Source organism: Pseudopodoces humilis, chromosome 18 (genome assembly GCF_049639895.1).
Source record: "Pseudopodoces humilis isolate 2021_Gansu_Grassland_sample_001 chromosome 18, ASM4963989v1, whole genome shotgun sequence".
In the NCBI taxonomy this organism is placed as follows: Eukaryota; Metazoa; Chordata; class Aves; order Passeriformes; family Paridae; genus Pseudopodoces; species Pseudopodoces humilis.
Window position 1 is genome coordinate 15203580 of NC_142217.1, and position 25337 is coordinate 15228916.

At 53.6% G+C, this 25337-nt stretch overlaps 1 protein-coding gene across 2 annotated transcripts in view; it reads right to left on the reverse strand.

Annotated features, from left to right (window-relative positions):
- Positions 1-1186: 1186 nt before the first annotated feature.
- Positions 1187-25337, reverse strand: part of MAP2K3 (mitogen-activated protein kinase kinase 3) — a 29710-nt gene continuing 5559 nt past the window's right edge. The window contains exons 1-13 of one of the 2 annotated variants that reach the window (XM_005523038.3): positions 18864-19189; positions 14394-14426; positions 13948-14017; positions 12117-12165; positions 9558-9671; positions 8971-9090; positions 8697-8813; positions 8504-8555; positions 7578-7705; positions 6946-7023; positions 5031-5170; positions 4278-4323; positions 1187-3871 (exon numbers count right to left, since the gene is read on the reverse strand). In XM_005523038.3, coding sequence (XP_005523095.1) covers positions 3788-3871; positions 4278-4323; positions 5031-5170; positions 6946-7023; positions 7578-7705; positions 8504-8555; positions 8697-8813; positions 8971-9090; positions 9558-9671; positions 12117-12165; positions 13948-14017; positions 14394-14426; positions 18864-18879 — 1047 coding nt within the window. In that variant the 5' untranslated portion in view covers positions 18880-19189 and the 3' untranslated portion in view covers positions 1187-3787. Of the gene's footprint in view, positions 3872-4277; positions 4324-5030; positions 5171-6945; positions 7024-7577; positions 7706-8503; positions 8556-8696; positions 8814-8970; positions 9091-9557; positions 9672-12116; positions 12166-13947; positions 14018-14393; positions 14427-18863; positions 19190-25337 lie in introns of those variants that run through there. The other variant, XM_088064325.1, reaches the window with a different exon arrangement.

Consider the following 25337-nt stretch of genomic DNA (forward strand, 5'->3'; position numbering starts at 1 on the left):
CCGGCCGTGCACCCTCGAGGGGGGCTGGGAGGTGCCCAGAGCAGGGGGGGTCACAGCAGGTTGGGATGGAAAGGGGGGACCCCGCTGGGTTCCACCGAAGTGGAGGCTCATCCCGTGGGGCTGGCTCATCCCGTGGGGCTGGCTCGTCCCGCCGTGTCCCTGTGGATGTTCAATCCCGTGGATCCCGCTCCATCCCGCCGTGTCCCGATCCATCCCGCCGTGTCCCGATCCATCCCGCGGGTCCCGATCCATCCCGCCGTGTCCCGATCCATCCCGCGGGTCCCGATCCATCCCGCCGTGTCCCGATCCATCCCGCGGGTCCCGATCCACCCCGCGGGTCCCGATCCATCCCGCCGTGTCCCGATCCATCCTGACGTGCCCCGATCCTACCCGCGGGGCCCGATCCACCCCGCCGTGCCCCGATCCATCCCGCCGTGTCCCGACACATCCCGCGGGTCCCGATCCATCCCGCCGTGTCCCGATCCATCCCGCCGTGTCCCGATCCATCCCGCGGGTCCCGATCCATCCCGCGGGTCCCGATCCATCCCGCCGTGTCCCGCTCCATCCCGCGGGTCCCGATCCATCCCGCGGGTCCCGATCCATCCCGCGGGTCCCGCTCCATCCCGCCGTGTCCCGATCCATCCCGCCGTGTCCCGATCCATCCCGCGGGTCCCGATCCATCCCGCGGGTCCCGATCCATCCCGCGGGTCCCGATCCATCCCGCGGGTCCCGGCGCCGGGCGCTGCCTCCCCCTCGCGGCCGCGGGCAGCGGGTGCTGCCCCGGGACCCTCGGCTGGAGGGGATCCCCGATCCATGGTGAGCCTCCCCCTGCCCAGAAACCCAGACCCCCCACTCTGCCCGCCGAAAGAGCAGAACCCCGGCTAGCCGCTGGCAGCGGGAAAGCTCCGGGGGACACGCCCGGGATGCTGCTTTGGGGTTCCCGCGTTGTACAAGCCCCAGACCGGGACCAGCAGCACAGTAGTGACAGGATCACTCCCCAGGCTGCTGTCCCCCACTCCAGTCCCACGGTGGCTGCTCCAGGGATCCCATTCCAAGGGTCACAGCTTGTACAATCCCCAAATCAGGAGCAGCACCACCCCACAAAATAAGGAGAAAGCAGGATCCCCCACCAAGCTGCTGCCCCAAACAATTCCCAGCTGATGCTCAAACAAGAGGAGACAAGCAGCAGGTTTGAGGGTGAATTTTATTGGAAACAAGGACGGGGGTTGAGGGGTACAAACCATTCCCAAAAATACAAGGAGAGAGGGGCTTCCAATGAGAGTCAAAATCCTCGCCCACCTTAAAGCCAAGCTGGTTCTACGCAGCGAACTGCCACTGCAGAGGGAACAAGGTGGGACAGGGAAGCAGGGGTGTGAAAAGGGACATGGGATTTGGACAGCTGAGACCTGTGCTGAATGAGGCATAGGAGATGGCACAGGGAGGTGTGGTGTGTTTGCCCTCTCAGCAAAGCCTCAGCTCATCCACGGGGGCCCAAGCCCAGCCCAGAGACCTCTCCCCTGTGTTTGAAAGGGCAGATGCTCCTTTGTCCCAAAATACAGAAATCGGGACTTTCTCCAGGAGGAGAAATGCAGAAAAAAATAAAAAGCATGCAAAAAAAAGGTTTTTTAAAAATGAACACTGTTCCCCAATGCAATAAAGAAAGGGTGAGATAAAGGGGGAAAGGGTTTAAACAAAGAGAGAAGGCAGAAAACCCCAAAGCTCAACTCAAAACAAAAATAATCTGCAGTAACCATGAAAAAAAATACAATTGTACATCTCAGCAACGAAGCTGTCAAACCAAGCAGGTACAGGTGAGTGTTGGGTGGTTTGCAGAGCAGCATGAGGAGGAGGAAGACACGGAGAACATCAATCACTTCCTTATTTTCCATCCAGAGGTGGGCTGGGGGCTCAGGGTTGAAGCAAAGCTGAACAGGGTTTGTGCAGCTCCACCTGGGCTGGTTCCCTCAGGGTTTGCTGAGGGGAATCAGAAGGATGGCACAGGGAAAAGCGTGGCTGGGCGATGCATCAAGGACTGAAAATCATTTTCCCCAAAGCAGCTTTCCCAGGAGCAGCTCATGGGGATAGTGTGGAGCACCCCAGTTTCCCAGGCACTGCAGCAAACCCTGGACTGCAGGAGGGGGGGGATAATGAATTTAAGAGGACCCTGAACACTTGAAATTCACCCTGAAATCCAGACCTCCAGGGCATGAATTTCAGGAATAACATTTTGAAAAGATTCAGTTAAAAAATAGATGCATTTCTTTAAAAAAGAAAGAAACAAAGTAATCTTAGGCCAGAGTGTTTTCTAGTGACCCCTTCCCCACCTGCCCAACTTTAGCCAGAAAAATGTTACTACACCAGATCTGCTGGCCACATAGATATCCACACATTCATCATTGATTTAAAAATATATAATATATATAGAGCACACATACACACACACAAATATATATTAGAAAAGAAAAAAAAAAAATCCTTCAGAAAATTTCAATTATTTAAAAAAAAAAAAAAAACAACCAAAAAAACCAAACAACAAAAACCCAAAATCCACAGCTGGTGCATTTATCCATGATCACGTACAGTAGAAGCCAGAAACCCCTCCTGCTCCCCTGGCTCCTCAGGCTGGGAGCGTGGGGAAACACATCAGGTTTTCACAGTGGATTTGTCAGCAGAGAAGGAACTGCTCCTCCCTCCTCCCACACAGAAGGGCTTTAATTTATAGCGAGTTAGATCAAACCTAGGAAACACGTTACAAAGTCCATTATATATAGATATCAAATGTACAGCTGTCGGCAGCCCCGGGCCGGTCACTGGGGTTTGGCTCTCGCTGGCACCCGCAGGAGTTGGGGACACTTGGGGACACGAGGGGTGCGAGTTCGGCCTCTGCAACGAGCAGGTGTCACAGTGAGAGGTCTGACAGCAGCTCCAGGTTGGAAAGCAGATGGAGCAGCGTCTTCTCAGGGAGCCAGGGCAGGTGGAGGCAGCCAGAGCTGTGGAAGGCGATGCCCAGAGCAGGGATGTGTCCTCCCAGCCCGGGGCTGGAGGGAGGAGAGGCAGCACGGGGGATCTGCTGTGTCTCCATCACCTTGTGCCCACGAGGGAAGAGATGGATACTGGGGGCAGTCCCACGGGTGTGGGCTGCAGTTTGTGTCACGATGGGCTCATGGAAAAATGCCTTTTCTTTCCTCCCCCCCTCAAGGGTGCAGCACTGACTGAGGGAGGGATGCCCGAGCTGCTGCTGCCTCAAAGGGTCCTTCAGGTGTCGAGCCAGGCACTGAAACAAAACAGCAGCCCAGGGAGCCCCAGGAGCTCCTAAAGCTGCGTGGGCTCCTGGGGGCAGAGAGCCAGGCACAGAGGGAAGGTGAGTGAGACCAGACTCCAGGGAAGGGGCTTTGGGCAGGCAGGGGAGGAGTGGGGGAAGCACAGCAGCACTGATCCTCCCCGTCTTCCCCTGACAGCCAAGAAACACAACCCCCTGTGCTGTGCACTGGGTACTGGAGAGGGGAGGTGGCCTCTGGCACCCTCTGCCTGCTCAGGCACTGCTCCTCTCCCGGGACCTCCTGAGCCTTCAGAGTCCTTGGCTTAGCTGGGAAGGTGTTGGCTTCAAAAGGCTCCTCCTGGGGGATTTTTTTCTCAGGGCAAAGAGAAGAGATTTTGAGGCTGGATGGGGCCAGAGATGCCCCCAGGGCGACTTGTGATTTGTGCAAACCACCGTGAACTGAGTCCTTGCTCCCTCTCCTGCAGGGCAGCCAGGATGGAGGGACTGCAGGAAGCTGGGAGCTGGGAGTTAGGAGTCTTCCCCGAGGATCTCTGTCACGAAGGAGGCCATGTCAGTCTCTTTGGTGTTGTGCAAGGTAAAGAAAGGGTGTTCCTGCCAACGAGATCAAAGAAAACTTCAGCTGACACCAAGGCCACAGACCCTGGGGGATGTCACAGCTGGAGCTGGACTCCAACCTCCTCCCCAGACTCCCCTGGACACCAATCTTCAGCTAAAAGATGAACTCTGGCATTTCTCAGTTCAGCCCCACCTTGGCAGCTGTACTACCATCCTTTGAGGTCTAAACTCTCCAAGAGCAGATAGGACAGAGGGAGAAAACACCTGGAAACCCTGACCTTAACACCCATGAAATCAACATACCCTTCCACCTCTGACACACTACACCCATCCTGCCCCATGCCTGAAAAATCAGCCACGTGTTGTCCCACTTCCCTGCTGGACCACTGATCTGAGCTTCAAAATTGGGAATAAAGACCAGCAGAAACAGCTCTGCACTTACCATGAGTTCTAAATAGTTCATTCGCTCAGCTGGGTTCTTCCTCAAGCTGTAAGGAAAAAAAAATGGGAGAGAAAGGCTGTAGGATTCTTTTCTTTTGCTGTACGTGGTCTGTCATAGAGCATCTCCCCTTCCCACCCAGCATGAAATGCTTGGGCTGCACCCATCCCTCTCCCTCCTTGGCTGAGCAGGTTTGAACCACAGCAAAGCAGCCAGGCAGTAACTGGGGAAGGACAACTCAGTGTTTTGCCACAAAAAGCACAAACCCAGCAGCTGTGCAGTCTGCCCCACACAGACCAGAATGACTGGGAAGGAGAGGATATGGTTTCCCAGCACCTGCAGGGTGAGCTTGCCTTTGCCTGGCAGCTCCAGGCAGCACCCAGGGAGCAGGGGACACCCTGGAGGGGGGAACAGCTTCCCACAAAACCACAAACCAGCTTTCACCCAGAGGCTGCCAGGGGTTGGTTCTGGTTTCACTGCCACTTTGCCAGAAAACACCAACATTTCAGCAGCAGAGACAGGAGAAGGGGAAGAGAAACCTCTGCACTTTCCAGCCAGCCTGGGTGAGTCAGGACGAGAGCAAAACCAGTTTGGGCAGCGCTTCCTGCCATGCTGAGCACCAGGTACAGCAAGGAGGGGAGAAATGGGCTCCCAAAGGACAGCAAAGGAACCCCCCCTGCTTCATCCCAACCCCTACGGATCAGGGCTCCTCCTCAGCCAGGCTGAGAGAGCCAGCAGTCCCTGCTGGGGCCTCACCACTGTGCTGTGAAGTCCACAAACTCCTTGGAGAAGCGTTCAGGTGGCAGCTGGGGCGAGGGCTCCTCCACCACCTGCTTGAGCTGCTGGAAGGGCGTCCCCCAGGACTCGTATGGGAAGCGGAGAATGGCCAGTTCAATCTGGGGGTGGAGGCAGAGCAACGTCAGACACACACCAAGCACAACCCCACCATGCTCAGCCAGCTCAGAGGCAAAGGAAAACCCTCTTTCCTCACAAACCATTTTCAGTTTGGGTCACACCACTTTTTTTTCTTTCTTTCTTTCTTTTTTTTTTTTTTTAAATACAAAGACCCAGAGGCCAAAAATACTTCCTTTTGAGGCTGGTTCAGCATATTAATGAATTTACAGGAAGTCACAAAAGATATGTAAAATGGGATTATTTAAAAAGATAATAATAACAGCACACAGTTTCTGCACTGGCTTCCAAAGTGCTCTGATAGCCCTGAGGCAGCCTCTGGGCCTTGGGCTGGCACTGCATGAGCTAAACACACAAAAAAATCCACAAACTCAAGAAAAAATGAAGTGCTAGAATGTCATTTTGCCAAAACCACCTCAATCACTGGGTTCTTCCTACAAGTCACCTCTGCTCCATCCCTCATGTAAGCAGGAAAAAGTCTGTCAGAGCTCTTGGGCAGTCTCCTCATGCCAAGGATCATTTCCTGTCTCGAAACGGGCAACAGAACCTTGAGACCTCCAGGTAGAATGTGTGATGGGATGAGAGGAATAAAAAACCTGAAAGGACAGACTGGGACTCTGTGTCCCTCCCTGCCTCTGGCTCAGCTCAGGGAATCTCAGTTCCTGCTGCTGCAAAACTGAATGAAGCCACCAGCCCAGGAAAGCCTGGATTAGCCCTGCAACTCAATGGCCCACAAACTGTCTGCCCTGAAATCAATCCAACCCCTTCATAAAGAAAATAAGACAAAAACTCCCAGGAAGCCAGCCCAGGAGGAAGACACAAAAGGGAACCAAACATTCCGGGCTCCATTCAGCTCCGGACTGGCTTTTAGCAAGGTCCTGTCTCCCTTCCAGCTCTGGCAAGGTTTGGATATTCCATCACCCGGAGTCTCCCATCCCACAGCTTCCTGCAGCTCAGAGCTGATGACATTTCCAGTCAACCAGACCAGCTCTGCACTGGCATGGGGACACCAGGGAGAGGGGATTTGCTTTGGCACAGTGGGTGAGACCACGCTGGGGAAGAGGGAATATTTGCCAAGACACAGCATGCACAAAGACAGGGATGCAGCCCCCAAAACAAAAGCCACGGCTAAGAGGGCACAGGAAAAATTCCTGAAAATAATCTACCCTCAGAGAGAGAGTCTCCTGGAAAGCAGGAGCTGTTTCTCAGGCAGCATCCCTTGGAGCCAACAGCTGGGATTTCCTTTGTCCACCGGCGCCAGAGGATCTCAGCTGCTTTCTGCAAGATCCGTTTCTTGCAGGAGGCAGATAAACCATCCCGAGCAGCTGCGATTTTGGAACTGAAAGCATTTCCCCTTCCTGTTGGCTGCTCTGAGCTACCCCACAGGCAGGATTTGCTGCAAACCACACACAGCAGCTCTCACTGCAGCGGGACTGGAATCCCCTGCAAGGCTCTGGTGACATGGAGAGGGAGGGGTGACGGAGGAAGGCTGAGCCCCAGCTGCAGCAAACCCTGCTCCACTGACCACCCCTCAGCCAGCAGGCAGGGCACTGCAGTTAAAAGCTCTTGGATACTCAATGTCATCCTGATATTGTCTGCTGGGAGCCTGAATTCCCTGGGTAATTAACCTCATTGCCCTGAGCTGTCATGCCCAAATTGAGTCCTGCTGCCACTGCTCCCAGCAGGGGAACAGCCCCACCTGCCCAAACCCCATCCCAGCCCCAGGGCTGCAGATACAGACCCCAGTCCCTGACATTACCATTGTGATCCCAAGGCTCCAGACATCCGACTTCACGTTGTAGCCCTTCTGGTTCAGCTCAGGGTTTATTCTTTCTGGCTGTAACAGCAAAATGAGAGATGTTACCACTCCTGCCTTCCCCACAGAGCATCTCTGGCTCCAAAAGCCAGGCTGGGTGAATTTCCCTGGCTTGTGTCCCCAGGGCCTGAGGTTAAACCCAGCTCTGATGAAAGCCACATCTTGCTCCACACAACTCACATCAAGTCTCCCTCTTTTCAGGAGAGTGAGACTTGCACGATCCCTGCCTCAGGAGCACACACTTCCCACATGGATGCCACAAATGGCAAAGGGAAATTCATACTGATTTGAGGATGAAACTAAACAATCCTGCCAAGAAAAGCCTCAGCACTTTCTATCCAACAACAGCCACAACCAGCACCAGCCAGTTTTGCATCCTTCTGCAAATGGAGGGGGCAGAGGGAGAGCTGCTGAGGGATTAACACACAGAGCTGGGCTTAAAGGGAGGCTCTGCTGAGTCAGGGAGACCAGAGCACTCTTGAGTGGCTTTTATCTCAGGGTGGAGGTGGAACAGACTGATTTCTAAGCAGCAGCCTCTTACAGTCAAGGCTGAGGCTGCACAGGGTTGCACTTACAGCCATGTAAGGTTTGCAGCCAGCATCCATGGTCTTGGCAACAGAGTCCACCAAGTAACCACTGATCCCAAAGTCGCACATCTTCACGTGCCCCTCCTTGTTGATCAGCACGTTGGAAGGTTTCACGTCTGAGAGGAAAGGCAAGAGGGCAAATTGGGCATTTGCAGGGGTACTGAAGAGTCTGACACAAAACAGGCAATTCCCTGCAGGCCTGGGAGGGACCAGGCAGGCCCCAGCACAGGGAGAGGGAGACAAAACCCCACCAGTCTTACTGCAATAGAAGTCGTTCACAGGTAAACTACAACCATGTCCTTATGTCCTTAGGGAGAACAAGTCCTCTCTCCAACCAGGCAGGTCAAAAAGTAGAAATAAAATGTTGAGTTTCTCCCCAGCTCCTTAGGAGAGATTTATGTGCCCAGCATAGCCTTACAAGCACAGCTCTACCAAATCTTCAGGACAGCTTGTCTCATGCACATCCTGATCTGCCCACAACTACACAAGGGACTTTACCAGGATGGAGAGCAAGACCTGGGTGTTAAAATTCCCATCTGTCATTTTGTAAGATCTCCTTCAGCCCTCACTTTGCTAAAACTACCCAGCCAGGAGGGCATGGGGATTTTATCTCCAAGAGCTGCCTTCAAGGCACTTCTGTACTGCAAGAAGGACAGAGATGCTCATAAAATACAGGTAGTGAGGAATTCTGTTGTTACATTCAACCCTTCATCTAGAAAGGAGGAAGAGAACAACAGCCTGCAAAAAGGGAAGCATCTCAGGAACAAGCATCTCAATCTGTTCACCACAGTCCTAAGCACCAGCAGATTCCACTTCAGGCATCCCAGAGGGACAGGAAAGGAAAGGAATCCTCCCCTAGCTTATTTCAAGGTTAGATCTCCAGCCACACTTCACTGACCCCATCCAGCATTTACCTCTATGGATTACAGACAGTTTACTGTGCAGGTGCTCCAGAGCTCGTACAATCTGGGGACAAACAGAGTGAAAAAGCACCCATTAGTCACACGCAGCAGCAGTCGCACTGCAAACACACCACAGGCCTCAGGAGAGGCCTCCAGCAGGCTCAGGGCATGCACAAACCCATCTAAGAACCCAAGAGCCACTCACAGACACAGCCATTTTCCCCAAAATGTCTTCAGGGATGGTTTTCTTCTTCTCCAGTACTTTCTTGTAGAATTTATCTAGGGAGGTGTCCATGAGTTCCATGCAGATCCACACGTCACCCTGCGGATGGAGAGAAAGCTGCTGAGAGGGAATTCCCTGGAAATCCGAGGGAGATAAAGAGCTGGGCTGAAGAACACAGAGGTGTTTGGGGACAGTTTGGTGCCTCCAGAGCAATCCCACAGCCCCAGGTGCCCCCAGGCACCCACCAGGTCAGTACCTCACGGAACAGGGCTCCGTAGAAGGTGACTGTGTAGAAGCAGTCAACTGTCCTCATGGAGATGTCCAGGTCCATCAACAACCTCTTCTGCTCCTGAGTGTTCACAGTGGCTCGAATCCTCTGAGACAAACATGAAAGAAAAGAGTTTGGTGTAGGTGGGGTAAGCATAATCACCAGCCTGATTCAGGACCTGCAGTTCTGGGGCCAGGGTGTTTTATCCTCATTTTGCAGCCAGCAGGAGACGCCCAAATTGCCTCTGCCAGACAGAACCTTAACGAATGCAAAACCCTTGGCGCTCTCTTGGCAGCCGATGCAGGGCCAGGCCATCAGCCTGGAGAGGCACTCTGACATCCCAGCCTTGCACTGCAGGCACCAATCCTGGATTTCCAAGCCCCTGCTTATCAATCCCACCGTGCCCAGGCAGTATCAGCACAGACCCTTCCCTGGCCAAACCACACCAGGAACACCACAGGCTGCCAAACCCAGATAAACCCGTCCCCATTTTGCCACAACCAGTGGAGCTCAGCAGTTCCTCTGCTCCCCTGGAGCTGCCCCTCCTGATCCCCATCCCACTCAGGTGTCCTCACCTTCACGGCCATGATGGTGCCGCTCTGCGCGTGCCGGACCTTCTCCACCACGCCGTAGGCCCCACGGCCCAGCTCCGAAATGGTCACCAGGTCATCAGCTTCCACCTCGAAGTTCTTTAGGGAGAGAGGACAAAATGACATCAGGGACAAGCACATTTACCAACAAGGACATCAGCAACGCTTTGAGCTCACTCGTGCAGAGCATTCCCAGCAATGGCACCTACAGGACTCCAGAGGCACCACACTTTGAGAGGATTGGGGGTATTTTTGTCTCTGTTGAATCACAGCCCAAACCCTCTCACCCCACCACTCATCAGGGTTCATTTAATTCCCCCTCTGCAGCTGGAGATCAGGACTTTCATCCTTTAAGCCCAGGGAACGTTGCCACTAGAAAGGGCACCAAAGGTTGGTGCCTCTCTGCCTGCAGGGGATTACTCACACAGGGGTATTTCAGCAGTTGCTGAACTATTTGCAGGGTTTTAACAGTTCCTGTGCCAACACTGGCAGCCTCCACCACAGCTCCAAACCCCTCTGTGCAGCCAGGGATCCCTCACCTCTCCCCACATCCCCAAAATCATTAGACCTGTGTGTGTCTAATAACACCTGTGCAAAACCTCTCTTAGACTGGATGCACACAGCAACTCCATTTCTAATTATCAGTGAGTTCAAACAGGTTTCACCCGCTTTCAATACTTTCTCCTACCACCAAACAGCTGCCAGCGAGGTAAAACCCGAGTTAACACCAAGAAAACAACTACCTCAGCGTTACTTCAAGCTGGGAAAAAAACCATGGCCAGTGCTCACCCCAGCGAGTGCCTGACCCAGCAGGGAGCCAGTGAGCTCCTGCACAGCCCCACAAACAATTTTCCCTAAAGACACGTTCCCCTGTAATTGCTGGCTCTGCTGGGCAGGGCACGAACTGAGTGAGACACGGGCTATTTTTGGACACTGCATTCATCGCTCCTAATAAGTCACAGGCCTCCTTTTAGCCAGGCTTTATCCAGCCTCCAGTTTTCCTCCGGTCTCAGGGAACGAAAATAATACCAGGATGCCAAACTGCCCCAGTGGCCACAAAGGCAGCGAGGGTGGGAAACAAGCACAGCTCCGGATACGGTGCCTGCGAGCTACGCCCTGAGCAGGGAGAGAGGAAACGGCCTCTGGCGTGGAGGAGCCAGGCTGGGAGATGTGGCTGCCAGGCCCCTGGCCAGCACTGTCCCCTCAGCACCAGCCACAGCAGCCTGAGGTCTGCCAGACCCTCCTGCCAGCGCTGTTTGCAGCCAGATGTGGCTGTTGATTCCAGCCAGATGTGGCTGTTGATTCCAGCCAGCTGTGGCGGGCAGGGAGCGAGGGAGGGCTGTGCATAGCTCAGCACTGAGCTATGCTCTGCCCAGCACAGGAAGGTGCCGGCCCTTTCCTGGGCAGGACGTGGATCCTGAAATGAGGAGAGCAGGGCTGAGGGGACACGTCCGAGCTCCCGCCACAGGCAGCTGGCAGAGGAGCGATGCAGGCTCGCAGCAACCTCCAGGAAGGATCTGGTGGTGCTTTTCGGACATGTGTTCTGCAGTTGTTCCAGGTTATTGTGTTTTTCCTTTCCTGGCATTTGCCCCGAGGCTTCCCCAGAAGCTGGAGGTTCCCAGCACCTCCAGGAACCAGCACTGCCCTGCCCAGCAACAAGAGGCGATGGATGCGCCCCTGGAGCCGGCGCTTCCCTCCCAGGACAATGGGATGCACGGCACGGCCTCTGCAGATCCCACGGACCTGAGGTCACCACCCAACCCCATTCCTAGAGCTGGAATTCTGCCCAAGTCCTCTTCTCCATCATGTCACTCCGAAATACCCAGACCAGACCCTTCCTGCAGACACTGGAGCAGGCAAGGAGGTGACTCTAGAGAGTTCTCCCGAAGCTGCAGCACTCTCCCCTTGCACACACAGAGAGCATCTCTCCCAGAGTTCTTGCTATACATGACACCAGGCCCAGAAAACAGCAAAGGCAGCAGGACTGCTCCCTGGACCAAGCCAAAGCTTCCTCTCCTCAACCCTAATCCTTGCACTGAGGCCAAGGGACCCAGATCCCATCAGCCAAGCCACCTCCCAGCCTGGAAAGGGTCTAGATATAGGGCTGATCCAATGCAGGGTATTTTTAGCTCATTTGCAAACAGCTTCTGCAGCCTCAAGAGAACTCCTAACAAGAGAATGAAATAAAAGAGAGACAGTGGCTATTTCTAGCAGTGTTTTTCATCAGGTCACTAGGAAAGAGTTTGAAGAACCAGAGAGAAACTTTGTGCCTGGCTTTTCCTGGGCCTCAAGCAGCAACACAGACCGGTGGGTAAGCAGGGTAAAGGGACTTTGCTAGGGGCAGTCTCAGAGCTTGGTGAGGCCACCCTCATTTAGGACAGATGGGTTGGATCATCCTAGAATGGTTTAGATTGAAAGTTACAGCCCATGAGGCTGCACACCTGATCTGACAGGTTGCAAGGCACAATCCACAGAGCTCTCCATGCCCAGAGAAAACCAAACTGGAAGCAAGCAAAAAAAACCAGAAACTCCACTGACACTTACTTTATCTCCAATGGTAATGAACGCCCTGGAGTCCAGGTTCCTCGGGGGCCTGCAAGGAAAGGCACAGAGTCAGGAGAAAGCCCAGCTTCACTCATCCTCCTGGCCAGAGCCAGGTTTCACACTCCTTTGAGCACTTTCCCCCTGTGCCTCGTTGTAGGTTCCAACCAGCCCCCTCCAAACACCCCCAAATGCTTTAAACCATGCCAGTAACACCCCACAGCCACGAGGCACAGTGAGAACCCTGGGGAGTCAGCCAGGTGAGGCATGAACCCAACCACCGGGCTGTGAAACCATTCCTGCTCAGGAGAGGAGCCCGAGGAGCCGAGAGTGGCGGGATGAGCCGTTCCTGTGGCAGAGCAGCTCAGCTGTCATGTTTTGACAGGCAGGTGTTGTAACAGCACAGCCACGTAGCCCGAAACGCACGCGAGGGAACAACAGGTAATTCCTCCCCCGTGAGTCATTTGTGTACTCTCTGCTGCCTGTTCCAGGCAGGCAGAGCAGGCAGCACTTTGGTGTCACCCTCTGCACAACACCAGGCAGGTGAAAGTTGTCCTTTATGGCTTTTTTTTCCCCTCATTACTGCCCACTTCCCATTCGGGGCAGCACGGTACTTTTAGAGCCACCATCAGTGTTCTGCCCCTCGTGCCTCACTTCTGGGCTCTCCCCATCCCTTGGGAGCTTCTAAGAGCAGAGATTGCTCAACTGGTTTAGTCTCAATTCCCATCAGAGCAGCCTCTGGCTTCAAGGAAGTACTTTGGGCTCTGAGCAAAAGCCTTGCACTGCGCAAATATTTGCACTGCAGCATGAAAAGCAGGGAGAAAAGGAGCTGTGGACAGCTTGCACCAGCCTCTGGGCATGCAAAGCCCTGCAGACTCCAGCATGAGGCCTTCTCCAGGGGAAATTCAAACTCTGGCAGGAGCAGAGACAAATGTGCCCGTGGGGGAAGGAGGTGGTTGTCCCACACAGGGCAGGGCTGTGCGAGGCTGCACAGCATCAGTGGGGGAGCTCCCCTGCCTCCCCCTTTCTACCTGGGTTTTCAGCAGTGATATTTCTCTTTTGGGGACTTCACTGATCTCCTGGAGCTGGGAGAGTTCTCTAGAACAAGATTCTGGAGCAAACAAGGCTCAGCAGTGGCGATGCAGCCCAAAGTGTTTTGGAAGAGCACCATGGAAGTGGAATTTTAGCCATCTGTTCTTTGTCAAACCAAGCACTGCCACCCTGGGCTCTCCCCCATGGCATAACAAGCATCAGCAGCTCGAAGCAAACAGGGCAGGGAGAAATTCCAGTGCCCTGAGATACTGCTGGGCACTGGCCCCAGCACCAATCAGCCCAGCAGTGCAAGATGTCTGTGAACTCCTTGCAGCAGGGTAAGGAGCTGCAAACAACTCAAACTAAACCTGACACTCAGGTTGTGTAAAACACTCCCCACAACCTTTGTGCCTCTGGCTTCTGTCACGGTCCAGCTACCACCACCTCTTCTCTTCCCCTGCACTAAAATTCTTCCCTCTTCTTCCCTAAGGCAGATTCACTCTCTCTACCGCATTTTTGCCCTTTGGCATTGGCAGAGCCATGGCAGAAAGACTGAGGAGAGCTCCCCAGAGGATTCTGAGTCTTCACCTTTAGGACATTTCCTATCAAGCAGGCACTTCCCAGAGAGAGACACACGCTGCGCTCGTGTCTGCACGCACATGTGCAATTCCTTCTCATCACCCACGAGCCACAGCTTAAGAGGAAAGAATAACTATGCTGATTTTGGGAAGTCTTCACAGGCCATTCCCCTCGAGGAAGCGCCAAATCCAGCTCTGGAGAACCTCTTTGAGCAGCAACTTACGTTGTGTTGGCAACGGGTGGTTTGATGGGGACACATGTTATCCTCAGATCCCGTTTCTTCTTGCCTTTCACTAGAAGGGGAGATGCACACATGAGCAAATGGACTTTTGCTTGTTTTCCTTCAAGCACCCTCTTCCCAGCAGCCCCTATGCAGGGGATGCAGCCCTTGGACCCCTCACCATGGTCAGCAAAATGCCAAGAAGGTCACAGTGACCACTTGCCCAAAATTTCAAGCAAGAGCCAGAGCACAAGTGTGTCTCAATGACACTGTTGAACATTTCTCTGTAGAAACAACCAAGGGTGCACTAACAGACCATTTTCCAGGTCTTGCAGCCAAGCACTGTACACTGGAAGTGCTCTTTACTCTTCATGGTCATTAACAGTCCCCTCTATTTGTAATTTAAGCTCTTTCTGGGGTTAAAGCTGCAATTTCTGCTGGGCACTTACCTGGTTTGTGTGGCTCCAAGGATCCTTTGGAATCTGAAAGAGAAAAACAAGACACCAGGTCAGCCTTCATGCTCCAGCCACACCAGAAAGCAGCCCTGAACCCCTCATGGTTCGTGGACTCAGGAGAGCTCCAGAGGAGAGGGAGGCAGCTGGGCTTTGGGAGCGCAGCCAAGCCTGGCCCCATCCCCGTTTCTCCAGCCACAAGAGGTCCCCATGCCATTAGTGATGTGCAGGGCTCCCAAAAAAACATTCCCTGTCCCGAGACTCCCTGACCCCCCAGGGCCCCAGCCTGGATCCAGAGCTGGATCTGGCACAGAGGGCAATGAGACATCCAGCAAAAGCAAGGGGTTAGTGCAGGAGAGGGGACAGACCATCTACAGCAAATGGAAAACCAGACATGAGCTGTGAACCCCTCACAAATCCAGGCTTGCACAGGCTGAGGCACCAGGACAAGGCACCAGCAGTGACTGGCAAGAGGATGCTCTTGTCCCTCCCTCCTTCTCCCAACTCCAAACAGCCCTGAGATAACAACACCCACTGCTGCAGAGGGAAACGGGGCTCAGGCAGGGCCAGGACAGGCCAGAAACCTGCAGGTGAAAATTCCATCCCAGCTCCCTGGGAAAATAAACTGACCCCAAGGGGCTGAAAGCACAGCAGCTGAGAGCATCGAGGTCCTGATGCCCTCAGGAGAGACAAGGGGCAGCTGCACTTTGCAGCTAAAGGTGCTCTGGCTGCACAGAGCTGGAAGACCCGTTAGGAAGCAGGAATATCAAGGTGTGCTCCAGGCATGGGGTTGGGAGCAGACAGCTCAGCGTGGCCTTGGACAGCCTTTCAAAACAGCTCCTACCTGCCTGGCTGCTGGGAGCAGGCGTGTGGACAAAGTCCAGCACTCCAAAGGCTGCCAGGGAAGGGAGGGGAGAGCGAGGAGCTGGAATTTCAGCAGGAGACGCAGCACTGTGCAAGAGCTGCAGCAGGACAGAAGGACACATGCCAAACATGTCCCCAGCAGTGACAGCTCCCATCCCTGTGCCCTGCCAGCTCCAAGACAAAACAGGTGCCTGGGACTCACTTCTCCTGCCTTGTCCTCCCACAGATGCAAACCTCACTGAGGCTGTGGGTTAAAGCTTGTCTGCAACATGCTGCAAAGGTCCCAACTGCAGGACCAGCAGCATCCCTCCCTGCTGAGGGAATCAGTCCACACCCCCACCTTATCTGTCACTTTTCCTGCATCACAGCTGAGCCAGAAGCTCCAAGACCAGCACAGTTTCCATGATGTGAATTTCCAGCTCAGTGAAACCACCCAACGAGCCACCCCACCCCAAACCAATCCCACTTGGATGGAAACCACCCGACCGTGTCAGAGCAATCACAAGTTCTAATTGGTGAGCCTGCAGAGTTTTCCCTTCCCCATCACCCACCCAGCAGGGCTGGAAGGGGTACTATGAACAGCCCCACACACCCACTGGTGGCACTTTGCAAAATACCCAGCTGAATAAGGACAGGAGCAAACGCAAAACAAAGCCAAAGGAAAGATGTTGGCCGTGGGTTCAGAAATGCCTCCCCTTCCCACTCCCAGCCTCTCGCTACTCAGTGTGGGAGGCCATGAAAATAATCTAGAAACTGGGGTCCCCTGTGTCCTTCTACACTCAGGCAAGTTGGGGAGCTTGCTGTGGGCACCCACCCTATCCCAGGGGATGGATTTAGCTCCGTGCTGAGCGTTGCACCCCCAGGACCTGCTCCCAAACTCAGGCCGGTCTCTGCTCCACACACAGCAGCTCCAGCCAGAGCTCTACACGAAGCCCTGAAATCCCCCCATGCTGGCTGGGATTCTGCTCCATCTGTTTGCTCTCCCTCTCCCCAATTGCCATAGAAACCCTGCAGAGCTGGCACAAAGCGCCTTCTGTGCCACCAGCAGCGCCCCTGGCACCGCGGCCGTGACTCACAGGGCAGGAGCAGGGTCCACAGGCACCCGAGCCAGGCCTCCTGCAGGATGGCCCCAGCCCTTCCTCAGCCCTTCTGGCTGCAGGACCGAGGCTGGAGGGAGCTGGGAGCACCCAGTGTGGGGTTGGGAATCACAGGGTGCATTGTCCAGCAGAGCCCAAGCTCGCAGGCAGCATTTGCAGCAAGGGATAATCAGGGCAGATTCCCTGTTCCAAATGCCTTGCTCTGTACAGAAGAGGCTTTTGATGTGCACTGGCCATGAACTCTGCTGTCACAGGCACCCTGCACACTTCCCTGTACTCCTAAACTACCACTCTTGACCTCACAGAGTTGGAGTCAGCAACCATCCCCTTTCCCAGCCTATCCTGCTTAGTCCCAAAAAGCATTTCCTAGCTCCAACGTGAAAAAGCACTAATTAAACTGGAGGTATTACACCACCACCCCCAGGCTCTGCCTGGGCCACCTACAAAGGGCAGAAAACCCAGCTCAGCCCATGCCTGCAGGAATAAAATCGTCCAGGATGCTGCCCTGCAACCAGGGAGCTGAGGCAGAGGTTTGTTACAGCTCTCCTAAAATTTGACATGAGATTTCCAGCTCCCAAAGGCTGGCCTGAACCGCTGCAAGCTTCTCCCACTGCTTATGGCACCAGCACCCCTCCCCAAGGAGAGCCCGTGCCCTGGTCAGGGTGAATGAGAGTGCAGGAAAAACAGGGGGGGGAAAAAAAAAGGGAAAAAAAGGAGCAGAAAGGCAGTGGGATGGGCACGACAAGACCCTGCAATTCAAGCCCTTCAGTTGCAGGGCAGCTTTTGCCTTCAGCCCCCGCAGGCAGCTGCTGTCAGCTCCTTCCCCCTGGAGAGTCCCTGGCACTGTCTCTCCTCCACTTGAGACTCAGCACAATCCCTCCCACATTTGGGATCCCGGGAGGGTCGGTGCAGGAGGAACTGCTAGAATGTGCACAACTGCTTATGCCACCTGAAAACCCTGGAAACTCTCCAGTTTCCCACTGGGCTCTTGCAAGAGGGGTGTCTGCAAGCACAAGTTCCCCTCAAAAGATCCTTCTGCAAAGGCAGCAGCAGGACAAGGGGATCTGGGGATGTGTTCTGGTTATCCCTGCAAGCTCCAGGGCTCTGCTGCCAGCCCCGAGCCCACCAGGGCACAGGAAAAGGCTGCCAGCCACAGACACACACGGCACAGTGCCCTGCACCCAGGCAGGGGAAAATTAGCTGACAGAAGTTCCTGGTGCAGATGAAATTGCAACCCACGTGATGCTGCAGGCACGTAACTGCATCCTTTATGCTAAGAAAGGAACCATTTCCTCCTAAAGACAAAAAAAAAAAAGCCCAACTAGATTTTTTTCTCATGCTATAACCACCACCAGTTAAGAACTGCCAGACATTTCCTGGAACTGCCTAATTCAACACCGGAATCCTCATTTTTGCCACCAACTTCAGCCCTATTAAGTTGCACCTCTCCACCGGAGGTTTTTCCTTCCCACTCCGCTGGCGTGGGCGGAGAGAAGTGAACAGGACAATCTAAAGAACTGCAAATAAAACTATTTGCCTGAGTCGACCTTTGAAATTAAACCTCACCACTGCCTCCCCGGGGCTCTGGTTGCAGCCCCAGGTGAAGTCCTGGGCACGAGAGGCTGCTCCAAGAGCTGCACTGCTCTGTTAGTGCTGGGGGAAATGTTTGGGATGCATCCCGGTTCTCCCCGATCCAAGGAGGAGTCTCAAATGCCATGGATAGGGCAGAAGGCTGGAGGGTGGATCCCAGCCCTGCTGCAAAGAAAGAGCTGGAACAAAAAAGCATCAAGGAAAAACAAAACAAAAACCCCAAAATAAATTGGAGGCAGGGTGCAGAGCAGAGAGGGGAATTTGGGTGCTTGGTCATGAGAGCCAGCTCCTCACAGGCACACTCTGTGCTGTTTTCCACTGTTGGGAGTGGAAAAAGCTATCCATGGGAGTGGAAAAAGGGCTCTGAACCTGCCGAGAGCCATCACTCATCAGCCCGCTGCAGAGGGGCTCCCGCAGCGCTCCTCACTTCTGCAAAACTGCCCGCCAGCAGCAGGAAAAAACCACGCTGCACAAAAAGCCCCTTGCAGCCCCAAAGCAGCTCCTCAGCCTGTGCTGAACCAGAGCTCCCGACTGCTGGGGCCATGGGCACCCACCTTTCCCATGCAACAGGCAGGGGACAACTATGAGGAGCTGCTGGAAAACCCTGAGGAATGCGACTCAAACCGGAGCCAGAAGCCAGCTTTACCCTCTGCATATTTTCCTTCAGACATGCTGGATTTCTTTTTTTTTTTCTTTTTTTTTTAACAATTAAGACCCCAGAGTTTTAACCCCACAAAACGTGCAACTTTTCCAGTGCTTGAAAAATAGGTCCCCAGCTGCAAAGATCGACCCCTTGCCCAAGCCAAGAGGAACAAAACCGCGTGGGTCGACCCCAGAAAAGTTACACAGCCCCTTTTAGCACCAAAAGCACCCTTTGCTCTCCCCCACCACGTGTTTTGGAAATTGCAACATCTACCTTGCTTCTTGTCCATGGTTTCCCAGAAATGAAGAGCAGCGCCGGCACGCCTGGCAGAAGAGAGGGATGGGGGCGGATTGGAGGAGGGAGGGGAAAAAATTCCCGCAGGATCCAGCGCACGGCACTTCTTGCAAGCACCGCTGATTCTTTTCAGTGGGAATGCATGGCCCGAAGCAGCCTCTGGCTTCACCTCCTCGCCGGGTGCCCCCAGATCCCGGGGGTCCCCAAGGCTGGGAGCAGCAGCCAAGGCAAGCGGGGGGAATCGGGGAAGGTAGAGCCGCGTTCCCTCATCGGCAGCTGCCGAGGTTGGCCGGACTGGGCTCCGATTACCCTGGAAAGCTCAACAGTTGTAAAAACTGCAGCAGAGAAATAGCAGGTGACGTCAACAGGAAACTGGTGGGGAGCCAAGTCCAGCTCCGGGAGCTGCTCAAGCGCTGGATTGCTACAGCACATCCCGGTGGGACGCGTCCTCTTCCCACAAACTCAACCATTCCGAGCCAGCCCGCAGGCCTGGGCATCCCAGCGGAGTGACCCTTGCTCCAGGACAGCCCTGGCACCAGCCAGCACAGCCAAGGGGAGCCCAGGCTCGCTGGTTTGGGTGCTGGGATGGAAAGAGGTCACATTTGGTTGTGCTTCAGGTGACACGTTAATTGCTCTGCCACTAACAACTATTACCACAGCAAATAGTAGAATTATTGCTCCATGACAATGCCAGCGCCGAGCTCAGCAGCTATTCCAGGGTGACAACAGAGATGGCATCTCTGGTAGCAAAATATAAATTGCTGCATGCACTTGGCTGGGAAATAGCAAGGGAGAGCGGGCAAATAAAAGCATTCATTTCTCTGCAAGCACGTGCAAGAAAAGCCGTGGCCAAGTATCGCTGCTCTTCCCCTTTCCCTCAAAACCGCTCCAGCAGAAGCCAATGCTGATGTTCCTCATCAAAGCCAGGCTCAGCTCTGACAGGCTGCAGTTTTGTTTTTGATTTCCCTGTCAGCCTGGAGGGAAGATACTGTACCAGATTCTTTACCTTAAACTAATAATAGAAAATCTACCAGCTCTTTGCTCCTGAGCTCTCTCCCGACTCCAGGCTGTGCTGGACCAGGCACATTTGCAGGCTGAAAAGTCAGAGGTCAAGGTAAACGCACATGCCAACATAATGAGCGGCTCTAATTTTAAATAGTGTTTATGTAAGCCCCAGAAGGACTGTGGAAGGTATTTTCTCAGGCTCATTTCCACTCCCAGGGTATAGTTTCAGGCACAGATCATCAGCACATAAAGGATGCTGACGCAGGAGCTGCTCTTGCAGATGGCACTGAGAGCCACCAGCAGCCATCCTGGGGAGAGCAGTGCTGTGCTGCCCTCCCATCACTAACTCTGTTAGCAGCAAATTCCCTCTCACCCTGACACAGGCACCCCAAGGATCTTTACAGACACCCACAGAGCTGCTTTGGAGCAGAAAGTCCCTAACCCAGCAGGTGGGATGGGAAATAAGATTTCCTTTGAATTAGTCCCGTTGGGTTTCAGCGCCCGAGGACCAGGGGTGGTGTAAAGCGGAGCTTCCCAACATCTCAAAAGCATCTTAAAAAATAAACAAACAAATAACAACAACAAAAAAGCGACAAAGCAAAAACAAACCTTATCATCCTTTCAAGTTCTCACTATTGAGAACTCTTTCAAAGGTTTGCTGGTGCAGTAGGAATAGCCAGGCCTGGAAAGACATGCACCGTTTGCCAGAAATTATCCAATCCTTTATAGGGCACAGGTAATCCCAGGGGAACAAAAAGCATCAGGTGTTTCACTGGTGTTAACAAAGCCTCCCCACGAGGGACATCACCCTGTAACAGGTGAGGGATGCTGAAGAGCAAATCCTGGGGAGAATTCAGGCACTTTCACAGGGTTGGGTATGCCAGGGCAGAGCCAGGGACAAGGATGGCTCCCATCTCACCCAGCAGCCTCCTGCCAGGGGGCTGGCTTGAATAAGGGGAAGAGCACACCCTCAAAAACAGCAATGAGCTCAAACAGTGCCCAGCCAACACTGGGCCCCTCTCCCCACCCCTCCCCTGTGGACACACAGCCCCTCCCGAGGCCACCTCAGTTAAGGCTGGGTCACCATCACAGCCAGGGAGTGGAGAAGGGGATGAGCTGCTTTGCCATGAGCAGCAGAAGTGTCCCATTTGGGATTGGAGAGGAGTTTTTATTGGTGTGTTTGGGATAGACCAAAAAATGACTGACTTCACCTGTCCTGCAAGTAGAGCTGCTGTCTAACCACGGGGACAGTGTGATTTCCATGGAATATTTCATTCCCTCTGATCAGAGACAAGCCCATGCACCAGCTGGCTGCCCCATCCCAGCGCCACACTGCCTGATGTCCCCCACATCTCTCCAGGAATGGCAGCAGCTTCCCTGCTCAGGGCTGCAAGGGATTGTGATCGCCTTTCCACACACACATCCCACGGGAAAGCCCCACGTGCCTGAGCCATGCACAGGACACACAGGCTGGAAACTCTGCTTTAAAATAGAGCCTTTGAACTGAATCCAGCTGGAAAGGGAACAGTGTTATCTTTCTCATCCCTTTGGATGGGGCATGGGATTGTCCGTGGTTGGGGACGATCAATCATTGCACCACACGGGACTCGAGGATGTCACAGCCACAGTGCCACCAGCTCTGGATGAGACTGTGCAAGGCACAAGGATGTGACCTCCCTGTGCCCAGTGAGGAATTTGGGGATGGGCACTGCAGCCACAGTCTCTGACAAGCAGAGGCACTGGCACGGCCACCTCGGGGCTCCCAGCCACACCCGGGCTCCCTGCACCGGCCAGATAACACCGGGACAGCCCCGGGAGGATGTCACCACCCAGCCACATTCCAGATGTATTTTTAGGTTACCTGTACAACCTCGAGGGCTGGAAAAAACGTTTGATTTTTGTCCCCGTGTGTCAGCCCCGTGACAATGGAACACACGGGCTCCACGCCGAGAACCCACACGTGACCAGAGGCCAGACTCCCCTGAGGAAGATGAAAATCCCTGTCTGGCTGACACTGTGACATTACAGGACACGTGTAATGCCCAGAGCTGTGGTGCTTTGCACCAGAGCTTGTGCAAAACCCCTGTGCAAATGTGCTGACAGTCACAGAGGCACCTGCTGAGAGCAGGCAGTGAGCTGGGGCACAGGCAGAGCATCCTCTGGGATGGACACTGCCTCCCTTGCATCCTCTGCTCCAAATGGATTTTCCCAAAAAAAAAAAGCAGTGGCTGAGGCTGCACCTCTTCAAAGCTCAGCTTTGTCATGAATCCTTTGAAGGAATCCCAGCCTTGATGCCCTGGGACTGTCACGGGAAGGCAAAGGAGACAATGCTTAGAGAAAAGCAAAGAACAAGCTAGGAAAAAAAAATGGGAAAAAAGGAAGAGACAGAAGCATCATCACCTGTGGCCATCTCCTCGACAGCAGGTACCAGCATCACTCCTTTCTTTGACTTCTCACTCCGTAAGCTAAGTCATGAAAAAATAAAATCTGCTTGGAATTGATGTGACCAGCTAGTGACAGTTTCCTGATGGGAGAGAAAACTCAAACTGTCCTTGGAATAGATCAGCTTGACAGGAGGCACAGTGGGAAAGGGAATAGTTTGACTTTGTAATTGTCAGCAGTAACTCAACTCCAGCATCAAAAGACACTTCTATCCAAACTGGCATCATTCAAGTACTGCCAGGTGTCCTTGTAAACTTATCAAGAAAGCAAAGTATTCCCCTCTCTGCTTCTTCAAAAAAAAAAAAAAATTTTGGGAAAGAAAAAATTTCTACCATCCTCCCTCTAATTTGCTTTGGGCAGGGATAGAGTGATGTCATCTCTCCAAATGATGTAAGAGAACAGGCACCTGCTATGAAAATGGAATTTATGGGGGGAAAAAAAATCCCCTTCATGTTCACAGCTGCCTGTTCTGGGAGAGGGGCAGAAACAAGGGACTGACCCAGGTGCTTCCCACAGACTTCAGGCAAGACTTTGAAGAGCAGCATCTGCACTGGGACCAGGCCAAGCAGCTGCTCAGAGGGTTCACAGTGACATTATTCCCCAGGGACCTGGAATGCTTCCCCACTCCCAGGGTGCCACCACAGCTCAGGTGGAAAAAGCCTGTGCTCCTTCAGAGGAAAACTTCTGACCTGCAGCACTGAGCCAGCTCCACATCCCTGAGGTGCAGGAGCAGAGAAAACCTTGGATTATTTCCTTTGGAGCAGCTTACACAAAGCAGCAGGCAAGTGCTGAAGTACAATTCTCTACATTTCCTGCTGTCCCACACCAAATTTTTGCTCTTTTTGGTGCACATTCAATTCCATCCCTTCCCCGCTACAGGGAACCAGGCAGGAGACACAAACACAGAGAGCTCAGCCCCAACAAGCTGGACCTGCAGCCTCTTTTCCTGGCATTACCCACACCATCCTCATGGCCCACACCATGTACCACCTCCTCATTTTCTGGTGGAATTGCCCAGTACCCACATGGCAGCTTTGATTCATGACAAGGAAAAGCAGGGGCTCCACAGGAAATGTGTTTTGCCACCACAGCCCCACGTGGTGGCAGGAAGGGCACAGCTGCTCCTCTGGGTGGGATGGATCTTCATTCCCCTCCTTTTGTCACTCTCTCATATCCACCTATCACACTGCACTTTTCCCAGTGCTCAGGGAAGTGAGAGTTGCAGGTTTTTCCTAGTAAAGGCAGATTAAAGAGCTGCCTCTCCATCCCAGGAAACCAGAGGTCTCCACAGCCAGGCTGGTCCCGACTCACCAGCCCAGCTCAGGAGCTTGCAGTGACTCAGCCCAGCTCAGCCTGCAGCTGTCCTGGGGCACATTCAGGGCTTCCAAAAACCATTTTCATTTGAGTAAGAGAAAAATCAATTTTTAAGAATCTCCTTTCTCCCAGAAGAGCGAGGCTCACATCCGTGTTCTGGGGAAAGGAGCGGCGCTGTCTCTGCGGGGTGACGCGTGGAGAGGAGCTGGAAGGAGATGTGTGAAACATCAAACCTGCCTGAGATCAAGGGAAACACACCCTGGCTCCTCTCCCTGGGATGGTTACACATGGTTTCCCTCACTGAGCTGAGGCTGTAAAGCCCCATGGGGAAACCCACAGTTACCAAACACAAAACCCTTTGTGGATCTAAAATTAAGGGTAAACTCTTGTAGATACCTGGAATGTACACAAAGAAATCACACCTACAGGGGAGCTGCTGGAGGAAAAGCCAAGTGGTTTTTCAAGCACCTTAGCACACCACACACAAGGCTGATAAGAATTAGAAATTCACCCACAATTTCTGCTTGGTTACCTCATCCAGGCCTCGCTTCACTCTCATCACCCGTCAAGAAACCAAGGCACAGACAGGTATAATTAATAAAAATTGCAAAAAAGCTACTCTTGGGTAAGAAAGCAGCATCTGCAGGGCACAAGAGGCATGCCCAGCACAGCCCAGCCCAGCCCTGCAGGTATCCTGGGCTCCAAGGACAAACCCAGCCCTGGCTGGTGCCAGCCATCCTCAGCCACCTGGTGCTCACCTCTGATGCTCACAGCCAAACAATTGCAGGGATCAACCAAAAACCCGAGAGAAACGGGCTGCAGATGCTAACAGAGAGTGAACACTGAGATTTGTACAAGCAGATCATCTAAAACACCCACCACATCCCTCTTTTTAGCAGCCTTAAAGCAGTGTGGAGCTGCTTCCAGACTTAAGGAAAAAGGGTGCTGCCAAAGAGAGACAGAGCTTGGCACAGGGGCTGGTCAGGTCCAGGCTGGTCCTCCAGCAGCATCACCATCCACCAGCACCTTCATCCCTCTTCCTGCACAATTACATTGTGGGTTTTTTTTTCCCTGAGCACCACAGGGGTGGCAGTCAGCACCACGAGAGGAACAGGTGAGGATTTGGCACAGGGTGGAGGATTTTAGTTCTGGAGAGACCAGGGAAACCTCAGAAGTCAGCTGAGCACATGTGCACCCACACAAAGGTGTCTGACGCTGCCCTGTCCCGTGCCAGCAGGGATTTTCTGGGGGTTTTACAAACAGGCACGTGGGGCTGGGCCTGTCACCTACCCCCGAGCACCTTTCAGAGGTGTTTGGAAGATGACAAAGAGCAGCAAAAGCCACGTATCAGCACGAGATCATCTCAGCTTTGGCCGGGGCGCAACTTGGCAGCACGTCAGGAGAGAAACCAAGCAGTGCAGAGCAGCAGGGGATTTTGAACTATGCAGAGCAGCTTTCCTCAAAAGCCCTGACCGTGAGCACATCTGGCCCTGAGCACAGGAGCCACGTCATTTTTAGTGACAAGCTGCAAAGACATCCTCGTGTCTGCAGCACAACACACCCTTGCAGCCATGCCTGTAATGTTCAGGGCTGATTCAGAGGGGCCATCCCAAGGGCTGCACACTTTGCTGCTTCATCATCTCCCTCTCAAGCCTCAACTTTCCCACTCCCACAGCAAGTAAAGCAAGATCT